The sequence below is a fragment of the Delphinapterus leucas genome, chromosome 7 (genome assembly GCF_059928025.1).
Source record: "Delphinapterus leucas isolate spDelLeu-1000000601 "Yukka" chromosome 7, BTC_Dleu_Yukka2, whole genome shotgun sequence".
NCBI lineage: Eukaryota > Metazoa > Chordata > Mammalia > Artiodactyla > Monodontidae > Delphinapterus > Delphinapterus leucas.
This window is the reverse complement of record NC_143135.1, coordinates 62913681-62939665: the sequence shown is the minus strand read 5'-3', so window position 1 is coordinate 62939665 and position 25985 is coordinate 62913681. Positions and strand designations below refer to the sequence as shown.

The following is a 25985-nucleotide window of genomic DNA, read 5'->3' as shown; positions in this document are numbered from 1 at the left end:
CTGTTATTTTCTGTAAGCTGTAAAGTATAACTTCTAGTTATTTCAGAGCTCTAGAAAATATAAAAACATAAACTGAATATTATACTAAGCCCTGGTGTTTTAAAATAAAAATCGAAAGTCATACTAATTCTTAGAGGCTTGAGATCTGACGCATGTCTATTAAAATATTTACTGATAATTACAAATTCAACTACCAATCTATTAATAATCTGGCTTGATAACCAGAAAATTAACTCTGCTAAAATGAAAAGTGCAAACAAAGTTAACATTTACAAACATATGACAGTTACAGTGAAAGTGTTAATAATAGCTTGATAAGATCCTGAAAAAGATAGTAAATGAATTAAGAGTTGAGGTTTTTCAAAAATATACTAAGAAAACTGCCAAGTTCCCACAGCTAGTCCCTCCCTTTGGTTCAAAGCTCCTGCTTTTGAATTTTCTCCATTTAATGAAGTGAGTATCACTTAAAGGAAAGCATTATTTTATCATGAATTAAAGCTAAGAACCCCATTTAAAATTAGGATTTACTTCTTCTGTTTATATAATCACCTTCCACAGATGTGTGAGTTTTCAAATAATTTATTTTCTTAGAAACATAATCAATATAATAGTTTCAAGGCATATGAAATTTAAGGACTGAAAATAAAGCTCTTTCATTATGAGTGAAAAATAAAAATAAAATTATTATTTACTGTCTTGAATTAGAACTTACAGTAGTGACAAGCAGTGCTAATAACATTAGCACATGCATACCTAAATAAAAATAAGTGAAATGTGCTACTAAATTAAGATAAAAATACAACTGAAAGGGATTTTGAAAAATAAGCCACAAACATATAGACAAAAATAAAGGCCTTCCATTTAAAATCAGTGAATTTTATGGCATATAAGTTATACCTTAAAGTTATTAAAAGGGGATTCTAAAATCAGTGTTGGAGACTTATACAATAATTTTGGAAAAAGTGAAACGCTATTCAACAGCATGAGATAGTAAATTGTTTTAAGCACTACAACTGTTACCTGTTAGTTTTATTTGGATTATAATCATAAGATTCCTTAATTGCATTCATCATTCTCTTTGAATTGATCCTCCAAAGTTTAAGAGAGTGATCCATACCACAGGACATTATTTTTTCACCCAAAAGATCATAATCCTGTATGTAAAACAGAAAAGCTTAAATTAAATATATAAATTATTTCCCCAAATTATGCTATCTAATTTTCATCTGATGTCCAGTATTGTGAAAATTGTATTTCAAACCACCATACTAACATTTTGGGTTTCATATATGTAGGCCATAAGCCACAAAGTTTTTACTGCTCGAGATTTATTTTAACTGATGTGTCACCACCACAGTATATGAGCTTATACAATACGGAAGGCAAAAAAGTAAACTGAATTTAATTTTATCTATTCAATTATCTTTATTCAAATATTTCCTTTGCTTGATTTTGAAGGTGAATCGAATGATGAGGTAAAACAATTATTCTATGACACAAAAACCTAAATGGTTATGTTACTTTTCTTTGTCTAACCCTGATCAAGCAATGAAACTGACATCTGTATGTGAAATTATGAGTCCTTAAACGATTGAAATTTTACTTTATTTGTACACCTAAGTCACAAGACTTCAGGTACCTTGGTTTTAGAGTTCACTTTTTGAAAGAATAAAGGAAAAAAAGTCTTAAAAAGGAAATAACATATTTAAACTTTTTCATTTGCTTTTTAACTAAGCTCCTAACAGATCATCCATTATAACCTTATTCCACCTCATTGCATAGATGAGACACTGAGGCACAGAGATGATATTTAATTTAGCACATGGTACATACATGTGTTAAGGAAAATCTCACACATCAATCCTTCTAGCAGTGAACTCCTATTGTTACAGAGAAGAGACACAGACTCCTGCTCTCATTTTAAGAAATAACAGTAGAGAGTTCTATTTAAGGAGAGTATTTTTCTCACTAAACTAGATATTCTGTTAATCCAACCTTTAAATTAATCATGAACATTGTTTTACACAGCCTGAGAACTTTAGGTTTGGTGTTTATTGAATCCACAAGTCTGGTAGCTGCTCTTTTCCTAATAACCTCACTGTCAACAGCAACAAGACACCCTTAGAGCCAGGAGCTCTCATTAGTCTTTAACTAAGGACAGTAGTCTTTTCACACATAGAACCAGGTGGATATTGCTATTGCAACTTCTAGAAAATCCAAGTTGCAAGTTCTAGAAAATCCTTTAAGGTAGGTATAATTCTCACAAAAGTATACAAACCCTAACTATAGGAATAGTTAGTACCTCCAATTAAAATGTCACATGCTTCAAAATATGGTGCCCCTTTAAATAGTTTTTAAAAAAAAGAAGAAAAGAAATGAGCCATAAGACTACTAAATAAGTAAGCTCTACACGAAACACAAGTAAATCTGAAATAACATAAAAATCTGAAACTTGACTAAAAACATTTATATCATTACAATAGATCAACAGATTATAATACATAAGTATAAAGATAACACCATGCCATCAAAGGGAAGAGTTATCTAAAACTCAGTGTGAACAACACTTCCTAGAAATGAGTAACTTATATTTCAACTTCAAATAAAAGATGAAAAAGTTTCTTAATTGCCAAGTACGTTAACCTTTTCCTTTAATAACTGAGAAACAACAAAAGTTAACTTGGTGATTTTAGATTAAAAAAGGAAAAGAACAAGTTCATAGTATTCGTTCATGAGAATCCAGGCACTGAGTACAGAAAAAACACAAAGAGCCTTTTTGCTTTACTTCTTCATCTGTAAGTTAAAACCTTCTCTGTCACAAGTAAATGAAATAACTGTCTGCCAGACTAGGTGAAACAAACCACATGCTTTCTTATAAGGAAAGAGTTCTATGGGTATTGTTCACAGCTTTGTACACCTGAAGGTCACTGCCCTGTAGCTTTCAACTTACAGCACTTAGAACTTCATCTCTGTGCCCTTCTACACCTCCAAATATTGCCACCAGAGTGTCCGTTTGGATATTCCATAATCGTAAAGCATGATCTAGTACAGACATAAAAAAATTAATATGAACTTTTATCATTCATTTACTGTGGACTTTCAAAAGCTCTTTAAAGAAGAAAAAGCTACCAAAGTTTGGACTAAACTTACAGTAAAGATTAAGAAGGAATCCATACCATATAGGAACTTAAAATATTTATATCACCTGTAGATTTAACTAGGTATGAGCTCATACTTTCAAGATAAGAAAGAAATATTTCTCTGGTCCTAAATTTGATTATTGCATATGCCATAAAACAAGGTACTAGCTTTTCTGTCTACCATATCCACATTTACAAATTGAAGAGGACAAAGTAGAATTATAAGATTTCTATAGTAAATCCCAAAATAGGATTGAAACATTCATAGTGACATAATTTTAGAGTATTATAGACCTTACAAACATGCTATAACTGTAATTTGAGCAATCTAATTTCCCACTAAACATCAGCAACAAAATAAACAGACAGCAATACTCATAAATATAGCTTGAAATATAGCAATGTCCATACTGTACATGAATATTGACATATTACATAGGTAACACTAAGAGGCAGTAATATATTGTGTTAGTAGGGGAAATTAACATTGCTACAAAAATGATTTCTTGATTCCAATTTGTGTCCAAGTTTTTGTGCAGACATAGGAGTGGTAATTCTATGTTCAACATTTTTGGACTGCCAGACTGTTTTCCAATGTCCTTACATTTTACATTCCCACCAGCAATGGATGAGGGGGGTTCCAATTTCTCCATATCCTAATCAACATATTTTATTGTCTTTTTGATTATAGTCATCCTAGTAGGCGTGAAGTGGTATTTTTTTTATTAACATCTTTATTGGAGTATAATTGCTTTTCAGTGTTGTGTTAGTTTCTGCTATAAAACAAAGTGATGGCCCCATATCCCCTTCCTCTTGCATCTCCCTCCCACCCTCCTTATCCCACCCCTCTACGTGGTTGCAAAGCACAGAGCTGATCTCCCTCTGCCTTGCAGCTGCTTCCCACTAGCTATCTATTTTACATTTGGCAGTGTACATATGTCAATGCTACTCTCGCAGTTCATCCCAGCTTACTCTTCCCCCTCCCCATGTCCTCAAGTTCATTCTCTACATCTGTTCCTTTATTCCTGTCCTGCTCTAGGTTCATCAGAACCATTTTCTTTTTTTTTTTAGATTCCATATATATGTGTTAGCATACGGTATGTTTTTCTCTTTCTGACTTACCTCACCTTGTATGACAGACTCTAGGTCCATCCACCTCACTACAAATAACTCAATTTCGTTTCTTTTTATGGCTGAGTAATATTCCATTGTATATATGTGCCACATCTGCTTTATCCATTCATCTGTCAATGGACACATAGGTTGCTTCCATGTCCTGGCTATTGTAAACAGTGTTGCAATGAACATTGTGGTACATGACTCTTTTTGAATTATGGTTTTCTCAGGGTATATGCCCAGTAGTGGGATTGCTGGGTCATATGGTAGTTCTATTTTTAGTTTTTTAGGAAATCTCCATACTGTTCTCCAGAGTGACTGTATCAATTTACATTCACACCAACAGTACAAGAGGGTTCCCTTTTCTCCACACCCTCTCCAGCATTTATTGTTTGTAGATTTTTTGATGATGGCCATACTGACCAGTTTGAAGTGATACCTCATTGTAATTTTGACTTGCATTTCTCTAATGATTAGCGATGTTGAGAATCCTTTCATGTCTTTGTTGGTAATCTGTATATCTTCTTTGGAGAAATGTCTATTTAGGTCTTCTGCCCACTTTTGGATTGGGTTGGTTTTTTTTTGATATTGAGCTGCATGAGCTGCTTGGATATTTTGGAGATTAATCCTTTGTAAGTTACTTCATTTGCAAATATTTTCTCCCATTCTAAGCGTTGTCTTTTCGTCTTGTTTATGGCTTCCTTTGCTGTGCAAAAGCTTCTGTTTCATTAGGTCCCATTTGTTTATTTTTGTTTTTATTTCCATTTCGCTAGGAGGTGGGTCAAAAAGGATCTTGCTGTGATTTACGTCATAGTGTTCTGCCTATGTTTTCCTCTAAGAGTTTTATAGTGTCCGGCCTTACATTTAGGTCTTTAATCCATTTTGAGTTTATTTTTGTGTATGGTGTTAGGCAGTGTTCTAATTTCATTCTTTTACATGTAGCTGTCCAGTTTTCCCAGCACCACTTATTGAAGAGGCTGTCTTTTCCCCATTGTATGTTCTTGCCTCCTTTATCAAAGATAAAGTAACCATAGGTGCGTGGGTTTATCTCTGGGCTTTCTATCCTGTTCCATTGATCTATATTTCTGTTTTTGTACCAGTACTATACTGTCTTGATTACTGTAGCTTTGTAGTGTAATCTGAAGTCAGGGAGCCTGATTCCTCCAGCTCCAGTTTGCTTTCTCAAGATTGCTTTGGCTATTCGGGGTCTTTTTTGTTTCCAGACAAATTGAGAAATTTTTTGTTCTAGTTCTGTGAAAAATGCCATTGTGAGCTTGATCTGAATCTGTAGATTGCTTTGGGTAGTATAGTCATTTTCACAATGTTGATTCTTCCAATCCAAGAACATAGGATATCTCTCCACCTGCTTGTATCATCTTTAATTTCTTTCATCAGTGTCTTACAGTTTTACACATACAGTTCTTTTGTCTCCTTAGGTAGGTTTATTCCTAGGTATTTTATTCTTTTTGTTGCAATGGTAAATGGGAGTGTTTCCTTAATTTCTCTTTCAGATTTTTCATCATTAGTGTATAGGAATGCAAAAGATTTCTGTGCATTAATTCTGTATCCTGCTACTCTACCAAATTCATTGATTAGCTCTAGTAGTTTTCTGGTAGCATCTTTAGGATTCTCTATGTATAGTATCATGTCATCTGCAAACAGTGACAGTTTTACTTCTTTTCTGATTTATATTTCTTTTTCTTCTCTGATTGCTGTGGCTAAAACTTCCAAAAACTATGTTGAATAATAGTGGTGAGACTGGGCAACCTTATCTTGTTCCTGATCTTAGAGGAAATGGTTTCAGTTTTTCACCATTGAGAATGACGTTGGATGTGGGTTTGTCATATATGGCCTTTATTATGTTGAGGTAGGTTCCCTCTATGCCCACTTTCTAGAGAGTTTTTATCATAAATGCGTGTTGAATTTTGTCAAACCCAAAAGCTTTTTCTGCATCTATTGAGATTATCATATGGTTTCTCTCCTTCAATTTGTTAATATGGTGTATCACATTGATTGATTTGTGTATATTGAAGAATTCTTGCATTCCGGGGATAAACCCCACTTGATCATGGTGTATAATCCTTTTAATGTGCTGTTGGATTCTGTCTGCTAGTATTTTGTTGAGGATTTTTGCATCTTTGTTCATCAGAGATATTGGCCTGTAGTTTTCTTTTGTTGTGACATCTTTGGTTTTGGTATCAGGATGATTGGTGGCCTTGTAGAATGAGTTTGGGAGTGTTCCTCCCTCTGCTATATTTTGGAAGAGTATGAGAAGGATAGGTGTTAGCTCTTCTCTAAATGATAGAATTCGCCTGTATCACTGTGTTTTTGATTTGCATTTCCCTAATGATTAATAACGCTGAGTGCCTTTCTATGTGCTTATTGGACATTTGTGCAAATTCTTTGGAAAGATGTCTATTCAAAACCTTTGGCTGTTTTTAATTTGGTTGTCTTTTTATTACTGAGCTGTATGACCTCTTGTTACAAGTCCCTTATTAGATACATAATTTGCAAATATTTTTTCCTTTTCTATAGGTTGTCTTTTCCTTCCTTGAGCATTACTTACAGAAAAATTCCTATTCATTTTGAAAAGCTGTCTGAAAAATGCTCTTACTGACACAGTGGGGGAAGAACAGGGTTAAAAAGTTGTGACATTAAGAACAAGTAACACATTATGGCCTATGTTACTTGTAAAGGAACACCTGAGCCCAGCTAATGTTATTAAGAGAAGAGAAAAAGTTATTAGCTCTCTTCTTAGGTGTCTATTTCCAAACAAGCCTTGATAGTTAAAGAAAAATCACACTGAAACATGTTTCATGTAAGAGTTTTAATTTGAGGACATCTTTTAACATGAGCAGACTGTGGGGGTTAGGTTATCAGTGTGACAAGCCATTAAAAGAATAAACTTGACTAGAATAATAATGTAGAAATGAAACGAGAAAGGGCAATTGAAAACAGAATGTAGAGATAAGAACAACCCAAATCATTTTAGAGAGCTCAGAAATGATTAAGAATGATTAAGAGCACTGTCTGAACCCAGAATAAACTTACAATGCTGACACAGCCATACAGAGCAAAGCAGTGCTTTCTCTTTATAAATAAGGGAAAAATTTCAAAGAGCTTACACTGGATAACTTAGCATTTTAAGGAATTCTACAGGGAATCCTTTATAAAACAAAAGTTTTACATAGAGAGAGTCAAAAGAAAGCAATATCGATCTTCAGATGCATTATTTCTTACTACATGATTGGAAAGAATGGTAAGGTGATTTGCAAAACTACCTTCAAACTATTAAAAATGTCATAACTTTGGTGATCTGCCACTTAAAATTAATGAAGCTTAACATGAAAATTCAATTGCACATAAAGTTCTAAAACTATCATAATGCAATATGGTAAATAAGGGTAATACACACTTAATCCTCAGTACCAATTATTTTATTTACATCGTATGTTAACAGTGTATTTCAAGGTCCCACCCTCCAATTCTTGGTTTGGAGATGCTAATGTAGGCTAAGATTTTTCTAAAACTTACTTCTTTTTAAATTTGGCTTTTTTCCTTAGAACAGTTTGTCCCTAAAATAAAATACTCACTCCCAAATAACCGAACTAAAGAAACATTTGCTTCTCTTACCTTTACTTACTGACAGGAGAAGATTTGGATCTCTTGGATGGAATTTCAGCTCATTGATAGCATTTCCATGGCCAACATAGTGCTATAATAAATTTAAAACATTTCTTCAACTTCCATATAAAAATCAATAAATTCTTTTTCATTAATCTTAGGAGAATGGAAAAATAGTTTCACTTGAAATAGTGGTTCTCAACCTTGGCTGCATTATTAAAAGCACCCAACTTGAAGGAAAAATAAAAGATGTTCAAGTCCCATTTGCAGATATTCTGAGCCACAGCAAGGGTTTAAAAGATTATCAGGTGATTCTAATGTACCCCCAAGGTTAATGTGATTTGTGAAATTTTTTTAGTATCAACTTCCAAGGCTTCACTTTTCAGTTCTTTACAAGGTGCTCTTGACTCTATAGCCCCTATTTAGGGGATTTTGGAAAATGAGCTCACTCTTTTCTTATTGTTCATTTAAAGCCTCTCAGACTAAAGCAAGACAAAAGGACAGAAATTATTTTAAAAGAAAATAGTTCAAATGATAAAATTTTCCCACTTATTCCTTAATTTGCATTACCCAAATGTGACAAAGGTCTCAAAAGACTTGTCTAAATGAAGCAATAGGCAAAGTACAAACCAAATTAGAAATTGCACAGACATTGACTCTGTTTTAAATTCAACATGACAAGCTTTTGCAGGTGTGCATTCAAAAAAAAAAAGCAGATCTATAATTTAACAAGAAAACCCACCTTTATGCACTGCATTGTTATGGGATTAATTATCCTAATTATGCCTCTAGATCCAGCTACAGCCAGCAGAGGATGGCTTGTATTGCTATCATATGTCCATGCACAAGTGTAAAAGTTCTCATCAGCCTAAGAAATGCCAGTTAAGAAATATAATTTGTTTTTGAAAAGTAAACACATCAATGATCACAATACTATACACAAAAACCTCCAAAGAACTGCTGAAGTTTTTGACAAAGAAGTTCCCATTTTTCTTTACACTACCAGGTTTAACCAATGGAGATTTCAGGTCTAAAATCTATACCAAATGATCAAACAAATCCAGTCCTTCCACTCAGTTTTGATTACTATTTTGCTGTTTGCATAACTATTTACCTGTCTTTTTAGCAGACACAGCCAATGTGTAAATGAATGGGCACGGCTGTGTCCCAAATAAAAATTTATTTACAAAAACAGGTGGCCAGGGGCTTCCCTGGTGGCGCAGTGGTTGAGAGTCCGCCTGGCGATGCAGGGGACACGGGTTCGTGCCCCGGTCCAGGAAGATCCCACATGCCGCGGAGCGGCTGGGCCCGTGAGCCATGGCCGCTGAGCCTGCGCATCCCGAGCCTGTGCTCCACAATGGGAGAGGCCACAACAGTGAGAGGCCCTTGTACTGCAAAAACAAACAAAAAACAGGTGGCCAGCTCTATAGGCTGTAATTTGCTGATCCTGGCTCTGTCTCAGTAACTCTATGTGCCTCTAGATAAAGATCAATAACTATTCAGTTTTCCACCTTTTCTGTGTAAGACCTTCCCAGTATGGCTACAGGTTACTTTTTTTCTTATCACCTAAGGGAAGACTAAATGTTCCTGTTTTTTCTTAGTTGCAAGCTTTTTCAAATGGATCTGGAAGAAATCTTATCACCAAGCTTTGACTGTTGTACCCTTTGGCTTTTTAAAGCTTTTTCTTTATAAACCCATGTTTTACAGTATTTCCTAAACAAACTGCACATGTTTATTTTTTCCCTGTAGGCTTTGATGACCAAATACTTGGTATGACTGCCAGGCACAGCTTCTGATTAACCCAAGTTCACCAATATAACTGCCCTGAAATGATAAAATTCCAAGCAAGGTCAAAGAAACAGGAAGTTTCTGCTTTCATTTTCTATTACAGGATTTCCAATGCTCATCTCCAGATACCCACACTGTCCTCCTTCATATCCACCCTACAATGGCTTTCTAGGAATCAGGAAAACTAGATACTAGGAATCTTTTGGGTGACAGTGAAAGATAGCATTGGTTAAAGTTAAGAAAGGACAATATAACTTTAGAGAACTAACTAATTTACAAAAGTTTTGGGGTACTTATTGAAAGTCAATTTCTTTAGCCAACAATATGGAAAACCCAGGAAAGGATACATCAGCATCCACATAAGATTGCAACAACCGGATTTCTCCTTGTGAGTGACATTCATATAAGGTAACCTAATGAAAACAAAAATACAGTAAATTTTATCTCAAATGTAGAAACACACTCTTCAGCTTTTGAACATATTTTAGTCACAAATGTATCTCAAAGATGCTACAGAAACTACTGCTTTAAAAGAGCTCCTTTAAACTTAAGGAAGCTATTATAAAGCCTAATGCATTACATAATTTTCAGAATATATTAAATACTACAGTAATAATAATGGTTTCTATTTCCAATGTTTTCAACTTTTATCTCATCCATGTAATTGCACCAACTCTTCCAAGTAAATAAAGTTGAATGCCTCACAGTAAAGTATAACTACTCCCTAAAATTGTAGTTTATCTTTTTTTTTTTTTTTGGCTGCACCACAAGGCTTGCAGGATCCCAGTTCCCTGACCAGGGAATGAACCCAGGCCTATGGCAGGGAGTCCCAACCACTGGACCATCAGGGAATTCCCGTGGTTTATCCTCTTTTAAAGCTTTAAAGTCTCTGGATAGTTTTAGAACATTATTAATTACATATAAGAAAATCTAGGACTTCCCTGGTGGCACAGTGGTTAAGAATCCGCCTGCCAATGCAGGGGACACAGGTTCGAGCCCTGGTCCAGGAAGATTCCACATGCCACGGATCAACAAAGCCCGTGCGCTACAACTACAGAGCCTGCGCTCTAGAGCCTGCGAGCCACAAGTACTGAAGCCTGTGTGCCACAAGTACTGAAGCCCATGTGCCTAGAGCCGGTGCTCTGCAACAAGAGAAGCCACTGCAATAAGAAGCCCGTGCACCACAAGGAAGAATAGCCCCTCCTCGCCGCAACTAGAGAAAGCCCTCGTGTAGCAACGAAGACCCAACACAGCCAAAAATGAATAAATAAATAAATTAAATAAATAAAAAAAAGAAAATCTAAAATTTGCCTAATAAGTTTCTCATGGACATTGCTCATCAAATATTAACTTTCTGATGTACAGTGGCCTTTTCGTCACATATTCTAAAATTAATAATATATACACTTTATTCAATTATGTACAGTTGTCCCTTGGTATCTGCCGGGGATCGCTTCCAGAACTCCCCACAGATACCAAAATCTGAGGATGCTCAAGTTCCTTATAAAATGGCATAGTGTACGCATATAACCTCACACATCCTCCCATATACTTTAAGTCATCTCTAGACCACTATGACATCTAATACAATGTAAATGCTATATAAATAGTTGCTAGCACAAAGCAAATTCCAGTTCTGCTTTTTGGAACTTTCTGGAATTTTCTTTGCTGAATATTTCTGATCCACACTTGGTTGAATCTGTGGATGTGGAACCCACAGATACAGAGGGCTTACTCTATAATACTAAATTTTTTATAAATTTCTTTCCATTCTTCTTACAGCTTAGTCATGTTAGCAATAACCTGTTATTAATCTTAATAAGAGTCTATAAGAACTCTATAAAGATTCTTTAAATCATCTATCATCACCTATCAACAAGATAATTGCTACATTAATATTCTAAAAAAAATTCCTTATATGGATGCTAACTAGGTTGTCTTAAGAGATTATTTTGCTTTATTTTTCTTTCTTTTTTTAAAAAAAGAAGTCCAAACAGCAGACCTTTTTATAATTCAGTAACGTATAATTCAATGTCATTTTAAATGAGAACAGGGGTTCTTTTGGTTAGAAAGCCTGGAACATTACAATGAGCATACTGGAGCACAAACTATGCTAATTCTAATTATACTAATATGATGGTGAAGTTAGTGAAGTATAATCAGGCTTATAGTGATGTCTGAAAAGTGGATTCAAATGAATTAATGGATTATGTTCCCAATTTTCGGAAAAAATAACCTTAATCTCTTCTTCAAACTACATCAATTTCCCTCTGAATTGTTGTTTTCAAGCTACATATCACAACCTACATTTGGCTAATAAACACCAAAAAAAGCTGTTATCCCAGGTTATCAACTTGAGTATAGAGTTTCAAATTTTCAGAACTTCAATGACCAGTAAAAGCAACAGAGCCTTAAATTTAATTAAAACTTCCTTAAAGACTTCCAGGAAATTACTTAAAGCCAAATTTTACTTTTTAAAAAACAGGAATAGCAAAGTTCTAGTCCAGAATAGATGCATGTGTGTTTGTATGATCCTCAAACTTTCAGAATAAAAAAGGAAAAAAGCTTGGAAATATGCTGACATGTGAGAAATACTCAGCTGACAACTCCTAAGTTAGTTTTGATTGAGAACAGAATACTAACACTAAAACAGCAAACAAATATAGGAAACATCATGCATTAAAAATCATGGTCTTTTATTTCTCTAAAAAGCTTAGCACAATTACTAAAGAAGCATAAATTTAATTTCACTCAATTAAAATAACAATTTATGGAACACCTCTCAGATTCACCTCCTTCCCCTACCCTCTTGTGCTAAAGGTAAAGAAAGTGACTTTGTTTATTGTCAATCCATACCAAGTAGTCAATTTCCTCCGCCTTTCTTTTTCCAAATACGCCAATCTGTTTCTCTGTTACTTCTCATAACTCCTAGTACAGTACTAATGAATAAGCAGAATGTCAGCTAATACAGTAAAGACTTATCAGGAGGACAATTCTTCCGAAGTGATTTCAGCTTAACAGAAAACTCCTGATTCTCCCTGGTAAGCACTAGGGAATCTTCCTTTTTCCCATTTATTTAGAAGTGAATGGAAATAAACAAACAAGTCTTTGCAATCCACTTTTTCAGCCCCAGGTTTAACTAAAAAGTTTAATCATTTACATCAAAACATGCCCAGCATGGTTTTTTCTATGCATTCTCTCAGTTCAAGATACTCTGGCTTCCTAAAAACAATTCAAAACAAATGTTTATTGCATATAATTAAAATATTTTCAGTAACTATTACATAAATCCACTGGATTTACGCCTTCCATTTACAGAGAGCAACTAATTATGTTTATTATTTTTAAGAAATCACAGACTTCTTACCCTAAATTGACAAACAACTATCACAGTCACTTCTAACAAGCAAGGTCAATTTTTTCAGCCACTCAAAACAAAATATTTATGAGTACAAAATGTAAATAGAAACCTGTTTCATGAACAATTGGGAGTATATATGAAATTAAGATATATTTTCAGTCATGATTATTACTTTTAATTTTGTCAGTTTCTAGAATGCTTCACTTTTACATAAAGGAACAATATTGTCAAACCACCTATACAAAGTTTACTTCAAAATCATTACACTTCAATGTTATATTAACACCAGACTCTGATAAGCCAAATGCCAAACAGCCCCCTTAACACTCACTCTGTTGCTTCCTACAGTTGCAAACACTAATGGATCTCCTTCTTTACTGTGCCAGTTAAACTGAACTCCAAACAATGGCTGATTATGATCTTCCTATAAAATAACCAAGAAATAAGAAAAATTAATATATTTTAGAAACCAAAAAATGGTACTAAACTGACCATTCCCATTATAACTTTTTTCCAAAATGCAAGCTGCAGTTTTATATATCATATATAAACTGACTTTTGACACTTAAAAGGTATCTGTTAGTCCAGTTTTCACATTTTAAAATACTGGTGCATGATAAAGCTTTATAACAATTAAAGATTTAAATCAAAGGTTAGGTAACAAGTACTTATCAATGAAAATACTTTGATAGTTGCCTTCTATATCCTTAAACCCAACTGCATGCTTCTGAATCAAAATAAAATGGGTAATTGTGGCAAAGGCATTTAATCCCTTACGACAAAAAGGACATTTATTTTTCTGAAATAACAAATAACCTAACAGTTAATATAGTTTCTCCAGTACTCATTAAACTTTATTAGGTTTAATTTCCCTAGTACAGTGAAGCATATCAGACTCCATTCAAATCACTGCTTTCTACAGTTCTATAGAAACAACTTTAAGTAACCTTGAATTTGGGTCCTAAAAGAAAAACAACCCAAGAAGTTTTATAATGAACAGGAATACTTGAACAGTGGGGGCCAGGGGAGGCAGTGGGCTGTAACTTCACAGTTACCAGGAGGCTATAAGGAGATGTACGAAAAACAAGTATTCAGGTTTTTTTAAATTTTTATTTTACATTGGAGTAGAGTTGATTAACAATGTTGTATTAGTTTCAGGTGCACAGCAAAGTGATTCAGCCATACATATACAGCTTTTTCAAATTCTTTTCCCATTTAGGCCACCACAGAATATTGAGCAGAGTTCCCTGTGCTACAAGTATTCAGTTCTGTTCACAAAGTTATTTTTCAGCCTTAATTATACTGGCAATCTCCTGGTGTTTAATAGTAACTTTCATATTCACTTTAAGGCACTGATTTCACTTTTAAAGTATAACGACATTTATTTCTTATCCTTCAAAAAGCCATAGCTTTAGGCTTTGGAAATATTTAATCAAAATATCCAAATGGCAGTTAAAACCACCTTCCAGATATACTACGTAAAAATAGGTTAATATACCTAAATATTAACATGAAACTACAATGGACACTTTGCTTTAGAAGAAGGAAAAAAAAAATAACAACCACTGAGATTAATTTCCCTCCTTTTAAGACAATATAATTTGACACACTGAGCAAGGAATTTTGCTACATAGACAGGAAAATAATTTCCATAAAGCCATAGCTTCTTATGCTTTCCGAAGACTTTAAAGTATATTTAGATATTTTTAAAAGAATCTATCTAACATATGTATAAGATAATATAATGTATATTTTTGCTCAGCACAGGAAAAACACTCCCAAATTTAAAAAACAGGAAATGAATACATGTAAAACATTTAAAGTAAATATCAGTAATCCTTTTTAAAAATAAAAACACTATTGAGGAAGGTAGTAATCTAAATAACTCCAACTTATTTTTTCCAAATATTGAATATTCAAAAAAAATTTTAATTTCTACCTTTTTCTTTGAAAACAATTACAAATAAAAGAGTTAAATTTTTAAAGACTGCACAAAGACATCTGTTTCAATTTATGCTAACTCAAAGTTAATGAGTCACATTCAGTTTTTTTCAGTAACAGGTACCAGAAAGTGGCTTATGCTTTTAAGTTTTACCAAAATATGAAGAGTAACATTTCTCAAAAATCAATAAAAACAGTAAAGAAAAACCAGATGCAATACTAGGTACTACCCATTTAATGTAAAACAAACAAAAAAAAGCTAAACAAATGTGGAATGGATTATAATAACTATGCAGTCTGCCCTACAAACAAAACTTCAGATTATTATAATTTTATAATATTTTTAACTTGACAGAGTATCTTGAGCATAAAATGTTTACCACTGAGAAATAACTCTGGAACCCATCATTCAGCACATAGACTGTGTCTTTCTGTACATACCTTGAGACTATTTACACATTTGAAAGAATATTTGCATTTCTTTGACTTCCATTTTCCCTTCCCCCAACTTTTCCTTCCAGGCGCATTTGGCGTATTTGTAGGTGTATCAGGGCGTTCAGTGTTTGTACCACTTTCTATACTGACAGCATCATCCTATGAGCAGCAAATCAGAAAAAATTATATGAAACAGCAATACTGTACTTAGGAAATGAGTTCATACTGGGTAGCTACTGACTGGCCTAAAAGAATTAATTAATAAATCCTGCAAGAAATGAAGAAATTTATTCTTGTCTCCAAATAAAAATAAAACACAAACACATTAGGATTTGTGGATATTTGATATTTCAGCAAAAATATAAACAAAAAAGTTAACCATGATGATGCTAATGGTAAGAATAATACTGCCTTTAAATAACAAGGCACTGGTCTGTGCCAGCCACTTTACTACATTGCCTCACTTCATCTTTACTGCTCTTCATACAAGGTACTGTTAGATAAGGAAGTGTTGCTTAGAGAGCCTAAATGGTGTCTTGCTGGTTAGGGCTGCTGGTATTCAAAACCAAAAGCTATGACTCCTAAATCTGACTGACCTACATGTCTTCCTAATTTATTTGACTGCTGCTCAGTTTGGAGCATGGGAGTGGGTGGCCGTTTGAGGCTACAGTGTTAGCGCTTCCTACTTTAGATGAAAATCCTGATTATCATTCAAACTCTGCTTATTTATAACACTTAAACCATTTAGAATTTTTTTAGGTTCTACATGTTATGTGCTATATACAAGTGAAATCTGACTCATAGCTCTAAAATACTCATATAATAGAGCTCCAGAAACTCACTGTAAAGTAAAATCCTTCCAAATGTAGAAATGACTGCAGGAAACCTTGAAAATTCACCTAACTTATACCTTGTCTCCAGTCCACAAGCTATATTAATGGTCCTCTACTCTGAGAAGAGGATTTCACTACCTCCTTTGATTACATATTCCAAAGTGTTTCTTGGAATAAAGAGATTTATTTAAACCTATATCACCTTAGGGCAGTAGTTACTAAATTCATTCCAGAGGAAGCTTTTCTTCATGGAGTGCCTATTAACACCTATGAGAACACATATTAGGAACCATTGTCTTAGAGGTTATTTTTAAATTACTGCTTCCTAAAGTTGGTTTTATGATATTACAGAACATTAAAAATTAACTGGAGTATGAAAAAGTATATTAAAAATTCATATTAATTCCTTAAAAACTATATGGTATTATACAGTAGTTCTTAGGGGTGGTTTTTCAAAACGAATGGTTCCTACCAAAATGGAACGCTTTAAAAGAAAAATACACAAATCATTCTAAAATATACTGGTTATCTAGGGTGAAAGAGAATGAAGTGGATAGACGGCACATAGTAATGCTCAATATCTAGACTGTAATTTAATGTAAATATAATCAGCTTTTATAGATATAGAAATGTAAAACTTTAGAGTTCAGTTCCTAGGTTGAAATCACTGGGTTTTTTGTTGTTGTTGTTGTTTTAATATATATTTACTTATTTATTTAGGCTGCCCGGGGTCTTAGTTGTGGCATGCACGTGGGATCTAGTTCCTTGACCAGAAACTAAACCCGGACCCCCGCAATGGAAGTGCAGATTCTTACCCACTGGACCACTGGGGAAGTCCTGAAATCACTGTTAATCTCTATTTCTCCCTACCTTTCAGTTGTATTTACACAGTTAAAACCTAGTACAGAAAACAATTTTGTGTTTCACTGGAAAACTATATAACTACTGCATGCTCCTCCGTGTTATCAGATTCTAACCCCCTTCACTGTCTTTGAACAATCTTACATCTCTTACACTGTGCATAATCCAAAGGTAGAGGTTCAAAATGTCTTCCCTTTCACGCTGAAGAAAAGTTTTTGTCTCCATTTGCAATTTCATCTGTACATTCCTTTAATCCATATACATTTGTACTGTTTGACTCACACTTGCCCAGTTCCCTCATATGAGTAAAATAAAATGTTTCTGAAAATTTATTCTTTTTCTGAAAATTATCTTTCAACACTAGAGAAATGAAATAATAAAACGGTTAGACATTTATTCACTAGCTTCTTCCCAGTCTGGAAAATTCTTCTTTCCATTCTAAAAATTCAACTGCTAATCAAGAAGCCACACAAAACATTGTTAATAATTGGGGCACATTACATGTATGTGTATGCGTGTGTGTGTATGTGTATAAACTTTTAACCACTTAATTTACCCATCTCCTCAAATAGGCAAATCAAGATCAAATGGAAATCAAGCAGTCAAATGGAAATGAAATACAGTCACAATGCTTTCATTTTATCTTTAAATTCAAACCTTTCCTAAGTATCTAATATGTGTACAAACTGACTTCCACCTTGGCCCCTCCTCAAAATACAGAATGGTACTATGCAACATATATGGCACTACCATCTACATTTGCTCAACAGGGAAACAGGGATAGTAATTTGGCCCTTAATCTTGCCACAGGCTGCTTAAGCAAAAGACATGTCTCCAGATTCAGCCTTCTGATCTCAGTACCAGACAACTATTAGTATTCTTCCATAAGCTAATTACTCTGCAGTCATATGAAAAAGTTAATAGAATGGCAGATACATATAAAACAAACTTAAAATAGGTCAGATGTTAACTAGATTTATTGTGCTGATCATTTTGCAATGTATACAAATATCGAATTACATTGTACATCTGAAATAATGTTATTAGTCAATTATACCTCAATTGAAAAAAATTTTAATGTCCTTTCAATTCTTTGATTCACTTTAACCGTAGCAAGCGCTCAGATTACCTTCACTCCAACTCAAAAACACCACATTCTTTCCTCCACTTGCTTTTGGCCTTCCTGTCATTATTTGGCTCCCTCAAGAGTAAAACCACTGCCCTTGTTAGCTTTTTCTGAACTCATTTTTATAGAGTTCTCTACTCGCTTCCCTTAACTTATGTCCTAGATCTGGGTCCCTGGATGAAATTCAGAGGACCTGTGAACTTAAGCGGCAAAATAAACAAATACATAAATAAATTTAAAGTTGCATTTTAAGTTTCACTCTCTTTAAGTGAAATCTATTACTTCCTTCTATTATAATGCAGGCAGCATACATGCTAATGTTACTGTAGCTGTGACTTTCTCACCAATGAAATCAGGTATTTTTATATCACATTATAGTTGTTGCAGATCTCAAAAATTGTCTGTGCCCATCATAACTATCAGAGTCACTGCAGACCTAGTTACTTAATGTGCTAATAAAGAAGCACTTGATATTAAAGCACTTTATTAAAACAAATCTTAAATTTGTTTTTTAAAATTCTGTAACTTTTTTATAATTTTATCACTGATTTTGTTTGTAATCTTATATATTGTATTTTATACATTTGAAACTATTATTCTGAGAAGGTTTCACAGGATTTATTAAGGTGTCCAAAGCACAATAAAGGTTAAAAGTCCCAGCCAAATGGAGGAACCAAAACAACGGCTTAGTCCAATCATCTAGTTCTGAATAGCTTTAGTATGCATCAAGGAGTACATTCCTCTTAAGGGTCTGTAAAAAGAAAATAACCTTTCAATTTATTTGGTTCCCTGAAATTTTCCTCAGTCTAACAGGTTATTGACATTTTCATTACATTTCTGCCTGATTAATATGTGGAAGGGCCAGAAACATAAGTCTAGACAATGTGATTACAAAAGAAGTAATAGTAATTAACACTTGTATGGTACTTATTAAGGAGCAGGCACTCTTTTCAGCACTTTACCTATATTATCTCATTTAATCCTCACAAACATCCCATGAGGTAAATACCGTTATTATCCCCATTTTTAAGATAAGAATCTAAGGCAACTAGGTCAAGCACCTTGCTCAAGATCAAGCAACCGGTAAGCAGTAGAGTGGGGATTTTAACCTAAGAGATCCAGTTTGTGCTCCTAGTCACTAACCTAATCTGCCTAGAGAAATTTAAGAAGAGGTGGAAATAAAACAGACACCAAGGGCTGGAATGAAGAGGGTCAAAAATGTTAGATCCCAATATATAATAAGATTGGGAAGCACAAACAGGAAAAAAACAGATTTAAAGTAACATTCAACACCTAAGCCTTCCAGAAATTTCAAGTCCAAATCCCACAAACTGACAATCTGCCAAATATCTTTCTTCTATCTGCAAAAAGAATTCTTTCCCATCTGTTCAGTGAAAATTCTGGTCTTGACACCATGCCATATATATGCTTCAGTCGGTAATGCAGTGATGTAGAACTTAGGAACTGGGTGTGTAAGGTACAACATTTATTCTTAAAACTAGCTAAACTGAGAAAAAGAAGAACTTACACCACCTTCCTATAACACTTTAAAGGTTTAAAAAAGATAATCAGATGTTGTTACCTCGGAGGGTTCACATTTCAGAGTAGTAATTCGTTGAGTGAACTGTGAAGACATTTTGCTGACCTTATTGGATATAAACTTAAAACATGAAACTGAAAATTAATGTCAGTTCGGTCATTACTGGCGTCTCACCTAAAAACATTGGGATCAACTGTTGGGACGAACTAGAGCACTACCAAGATCCATTTAAGAGTTAAAAAAAAAAAAATCTGATTCCAAAACACCTTACACATGCGAAGCCACGAGCCCACACCTAAAGACATCTACCCTGACCACAGCGGCCTAAAATCTTCCAGGTCATCCCCTTTATCTTAGTGAAAACTTACAAAAGAGTAACTGTCCCTTCTCATTCCTTCCTCAAGGGTCGTTTCCCCCTCCAAGTCAGTAGACGACCCTCTCAATCTTCCTCCTCCTGAAGAGAAGCCGACTGTCAGGCACGCCCCTTCTCCACGGACAAGACAGGAACGGACACAAAAGCCCCTTTAAAAGAGTCACCGAAATCTCTTACGTCTAAGAGCTAATCTTCCCATCCTGGACAGTCGGTATGGGTCTACGAGTGACACGGACCCTAGATTCCTTTTTTAAAGTCCATTAACACACGCTGGCCCCTCCTTCCAACTGTCTTAGAAAAACCTCTAACTTGCCTTTTAAACTACTGGAATCTCAGATCCGCACTCTCCCAAAATCTGCCTAAAGGCCCAGACACTCCGCATGCACGCAAAAAGATCTCAGAGCCCTCTGACCTCCACCTCCACGCTCTCTCTAAAACCACTCTCCTTCGTCAAGTTTCCGCTCGCTCTCGGCCGCAGCTCAAAATCCCCGTAGAGACAAGTTCGATGTTCTCCTCCACGCCCGCGTTTTCCTGAGTAGAGGGTGACACCTCTCCCTCCCCCCACAGCCGCCTGCCCGCCCCCGCGCCTACAGTTTAAAAAGAATTTGAAACTTTCACTCCAAAGTCCCGTCCGGACTGCTCAGCGCTGCACTCACATTCTCGTCTCCAGAGAGGTCCGGGTTGCTGTTCTCGTCGCTGCTCAGCTTCTGCTTCTTGGCCGCAGGCATGTCTGTTCCCGCCGGCGCTGTAGACACTTCCCTCTCGGACATATTCCTCCGCCTCCCTCCAGGTTCCTGCCGCCTAGGGCGGGGCCTCCGCCACACCGCCGTCAAGCAAGCCCGTCCGGAGCTTGCCGCAAAGTTGCCACTGCCGCCGCCACCTCCACCACTCCCCCCACTGTCGCAAACCGCGCCCAGCCGCCGAGGCGGGCGTGCGTGCGACCCCGCCACACTGCTGAAAAAGGGGCGCGCGCGCGCGCCCTCCCGCGCGGCTTCCTGGATCCTTCCCTTTCCCCACTCCCGTCTTGCCCTTTTCCCGCCGCCCTCCCGGCGGTTTGCACGGAGAGGTGTGATCCTTGGCTTTCGAGGGCAATATTTCGTACGTCCCCCTTCCCCACGACCGCCTCGAAAAAGGAGAGGCGGAACTCAGAGGGATGCCCCCTCACCACCTTCCTCCTTCCAAAGACGTTTCAGCCGCTATTGGCCCAATCCTTCGATCCCCGACCCGCTGCAAGGACTCGAAAGTCTGTGGAATGGACTAGCCTATCAATGTCCCAGGAGACGGGGGACGAGACGAGAAGTCACCTCTTGGTTTAGCGGTGTATGCCAAGGGTCCTTAATCTTGAACTCGGAGAATAACGCTCTCACATTATTCACGGAAGCTGATCACAATCTAATTTTCGGTTGCGAAGAGAAATTTTAAAATTGTAGACTGCTTCTCACTTTCCTCCCCTACCTAGCAAATGGGAGTTACCCGCTAATGGGTGCGCATGCGCTGGGGCGTATTCTCGCGCTTGGTTGTCCGGACCCGCCTCCTCCAAGCCCCTCCTCTTTGAAATCTTGTTTGTGAACCAGGTAGTCTTCCACCGGGTTTCCGTAGTCCAGGATGGATTTCTAAACGCTACAAAATCATAATCCCTGAATGCCTCCTAGTTTCTTGATGAATATTTATTCTAGTGAACGTTTATTGCGATGAATGTTTATCCTCGTCCAATTGGTACCAATATTGGGTAGGGTTTAGGTAGGAATATACTAAAATTATAATTCTAGACTCCAATGAGTTACATTCCAGAGTGCTTCTTTTACCTGTTAAAGGATTATCAAGGCCCTGAACGACAAGGCCTAAAAGTCAATGGTCATCTCCAAGCATGTATGCGACTGTGAGACAAATGACGGACAATAATTTTTGGCACACCAGATACAATAAAATTCTAGGGGAAGGCAACAAAACTGTTATGCTTCACCAAAATGTTTGCTGTGTTACTGTATCTGGGCAGTTGACAGGTGCCAAATACATTGGTGAGCCTCGTGGATTTGTTAGATGGGTGATTAAGACACATAACCAAATGAATAGCCCAGAAAAGGAGAACTATGACAAGAAATAAAAGCCAGTTCCCCCTCCCTCCCCCTTTTTTGGAACTTAGCTGTGACAACATATTTCTGGGCCTCATCTGTAAAAATGAAGCTATAGGAAGGCACCTAATACTTCTTGATCACTTACTTGATATTATATTTTTTTTGTCTTTTAGACCTCATTACATCACCCATTGGATAAACAGTATAGAGTGACCCACGATAAAATTCTAGTGTATTAGAACTACTTCTGCATGATGCCTTAACATAGAGAATACCATTATCTCTGTTTCATTAACTGCAGATTGCAAGTCACTCTTGGGGATAAGGAGAGAAGTCAGTTGAGAATGAGTAAGGGAAGGTAAAGCAAACGCAGGGCAGAATAAGAAGTTTTTGCAATGAAGACTCAGGAAAAATAACGAAGCTGAAAAAATTAAAGTTAATATCTTAGTAATAGTAATTGCCCTTGTTTGTTGAACTCCTAATGTGCCAGGCGCTGCTAAGCACTCCTCAGTTGGTGAGAGAGAGATGAGACTGGTATGGAATCACCACTGAGAAAGTAAGATGTGCTTTGGTATGACATTTTCACGGACAGAGACAAACCACTTATCTGTTGATAAGGATGTTTGTGAATATAGTTCTACAAATAAAGGATAATTAACTAAAGCGTTTCCAATCCAAATTACTCTGTGTATCTGGGATCAGTGGGAGTCACCTTCTACTAATAAAATCAGAAAAGTGCTGAACATTTGGATAAAGGACATATGGAAGGAAAGTGCCTTTCAGCATGCACGTTATCCATAACAAAGCAAAAATATTTTAAAAAATATTTTAGTTTTATTAAAACTAGGAGAGATATTTTAAAAATTTGTCTGATGAGTCAGGGATAATAAATGGAAATTAGTTAATGTTCATTATTGCTAATGTTAAAAAATTATTCTGACACTTGTTAAAACAGTAAGGAACCTTAGGACTATTGTAATAAGTGTCAAGACTATCACAGTAGGAGAGAGAGATAGGGCTCAACTCTGAATACAGCAAGGATAGGTGGGGATTTATAATCAAAGAGAAGAGTGGCGGGGCGGGGGTGAAAGAGTTCAGGACGTGCCACCTGCAGTATGCTGCTTTGGAATATTGATTTTTTTTATTTTTAATTTTATTTTTTTATACAACAGGTTCTTATTAGTTATCCATTTTATACATATTACTGTATATATGTCAATCCCAATCTCCCAATCCATTACACCACCACCCCTCCACTTTCCCCCCTTGGAGTCCATACGTTTGTTCTCTATATCTGTGTCTCTATTTCTGCCCCGCAAACCAGTTCATCTGAACAATTTTTCTACGTTCCACATATATGTGTTAATATACAATATCTGTTTTTCTCTTTCTGACTTTCTCTCTGTATAAGTCTCTAGATACATGCATGTCGCTACAAATGACCCAATTTCGTTCCTCTTTATGGCTGAGTAATATTCCATTGTATGTATGTACCACATCTTCTTTATCCATTCATCTGTCAATGGGCATTTAGGTTGATTCCATGTCCTGGCTATTGTAAATAGTGCTGCAATGAACATTGGGGTGCATGTCTCTTTTTGAATTATGGTTTTCTCTGGGTATATGCCCAGTAGTGGGATTGCTCGGTCATATGGTAGTTCTAGTTTTAATTTTTTAAGGAACCTGCATACTGTTCTCCATAGTGGCTGTATCAGTTTACATTCCCACCAACAGTGCAAGAGGGTTCCCTTTTCTCCACACCCTCTCCAGCATTTATTATTTGTAGATTTTCTGATGATGCCCATTCAAACTGGTGTGAGGTGATACCTCTTTGTAGTTTTGCTTTGCATTTCTCTAATAATTAGTGATGTTGAGCATCCTTTCATGTGTTTGTTGGCAATCTGTGTATCTTCTTTGGAGAAATGTGTATTCAGGTCTTCTGCCCATTTTTTGATTGGGTTGTTTGTTTTTTTTTAATATTGAGCTGCATGAGCTGTTTATATATTTTGGAGATTAATCATTTGTCAGTTGTTTGTTTGCAAATATTTTCTCCCATTTTGAGGGTTGTCTTTTCATATTGTTTGTAGTTTCCTATGCTTTTGCAAAAGCTTTGCAAAAGGTTTTAAGTTTCATTAGGTCCCATTTGTTTATTTTTGTTTTTATTTCCATTACTCTAGGAGATGGATCAAAAAAGATATTGCTGTGATTTATATCAAAGAGTGTTCTTCCTATGTTTTCCTCTAAGAGTTTTATAGTGTACAGTCTTACATTTAGGTCTCTAATCCATTTTGAGTTTATTTTTGTGTATGGTATTAATTTAATTCTTTTACATGTGGCTGTCCATTTTTCCCAGAACCACTTATTGAAGAGGCTGTCTTTTCTCCATTGTATATTCTTGCCTCCTTTGTCATAGATTAGTTGACCATAGGTGCATGGGTTTATCTCAGGGCTTTCTATCCTGTTCCATTGATCTATATTTCTGTTTTTGTGTCAGTACCATATTTTCTTGATTACTGTAGCTTTGTAGTATAATCTGAAGTCAGGGAGTCTGATTACTCCAGCTCCATATTTTCCCTCAAGACTGCTTTGGCTATTCAGGGTCTTTTGTGTCTCCATACAAATTTTAAGATTTTTTGTTCTAGTTCTGTAAAAAAAATGCCATTGGTAATTTGATAGGGATTGCATTGAATCTGTAGATTGCTTTGGGTAGTATAGTCATTTTCACAATGTTGATTCTTCCAATCCAAGAACATGGTGTATCTCTCCATCTGTTTGTATCACCTTTAATTTCTTTCATCAGTGTCTTATAATTTTCTACATACAGGTCTTTTTTCTCCCTAGGTAGGTTTATTCCTAGGTATTTTATTCTTTTTGTTGCAATGGTAAATGGGAGTGTTTCTTTAATTTCTCTTTCAGGTTTTCCATCATTAGTGTATACGAATGCAAGAGATTTCTGTGCATTAATTTTGTATCCTTCAACTTTACCAAATTCATTGACTAGCTCTAGTAGTTTTCTGGTGACATCTTTAGGATTCTCTATGTATAGTATCATGTCATATGCAAACAGTGACAGTTTTACTTCTTCTTTTCTGATTTGTATTTCTTTTTCTTCTCTGATTGCTGTGGCTAAAACTTCCAAAAACTATGTTGAATAATAATGGTGAGAGTGGACATCCTTGTCTTGTTCCTGATCTTAGAAGAAATGCTTTCAGTTTTTCACCATTGAGAATGATGTTTGCTGTGGGTTTGTCACATATGGCCTTTATTATGTTGAGGTAGCTTCCCTCTATGCCCACTTTCTGGAGAGTTTTTATCATAAATGGGTGTTGAATTGTGTCAAAAGCTTTTTCTGCATCTATTGAGATGATCATATGGTTTTTATTCTTCAGTTTGTTAATATGGTGTATCACATTGATTAATTTGTGTATATTGAAGAATCCTTGCATCCCTGGGATAAATCCCACTTGATCATGGTCTATGATCCTTTTAATGTGCTGCTGGATTCTGTTTGCTAGTATTTTGTTGAGGATTTCTGCATCTATATTCATCAGTGATATTGGTCTGTAATTTTCTTTTTTTGTAGTATCTTTGTCTGGTTTTGGTATCAGGGTGATGGTGGCCTCATAGAATGAGTTTGGGAGTGTTCCTTCCTCTTCAATTTTTTGGAAGAGTTTGAGAAGGATGGGTGTTAGCTCCTCTCTAAATGTTTGATAGGATTTGCCTGTGAAGCCATCTGGTCCTAGGCTTTTGTTTGTTGGAAGATTTTTAATCA

General features: G+C 35.7%; 1 protein-coding gene across 8 annotated transcripts in view; it reads right to left on the bottom strand.

Moving 5' to 3' along the window:
• The window catches only part of EED (embryonic ectoderm development), a 33374-nt gene extending 11800 nt beyond the window's left edge, over nucleotides 1-21574 (bottom strand). Inside the window, exons 1-8 of one of the 8 annotated variants that reach the window (XM_022594045.2) lie at nucleotides 20795-21568; nucleotides 15412-15564; nucleotides 13361-13453; nucleotides 10016-10081; nucleotides 8623-8748; nucleotides 7890-7971; nucleotides 2951-3042; nucleotides 1021-1154 (exon numbers count right to left, since the gene is read on the bottom strand). In XM_022594045.2, coding sequence (XP_022449753.1) covers nucleotides 1021-1154; nucleotides 2951-3042; nucleotides 7890-7971; nucleotides 8623-8748; nucleotides 10016-10081; nucleotides 13361-13453; nucleotides 15412-15564; nucleotides 20795-20908 — 860 coding nt within the window. In that variant the 5' untranslated portion in view covers nucleotides 20909-21568. Of the gene's footprint in view, nucleotides 1-1020; nucleotides 1155-2950; nucleotides 3043-7889; nucleotides 7972-8622; nucleotides 8749-10015; nucleotides 10082-13360; nucleotides 13454-15411; nucleotides 15565-17252; nucleotides 17460-19807; nucleotides 20653-20794 lie in introns of those variants that run through there. The other 7 variants (XM_022594048.3, XM_089915372.1, XM_022594047.3 and 4 more) reach the window with 7 other exon arrangements.
• Nucleotides 21575-25985: the final 4411 nt, after the last annotated feature.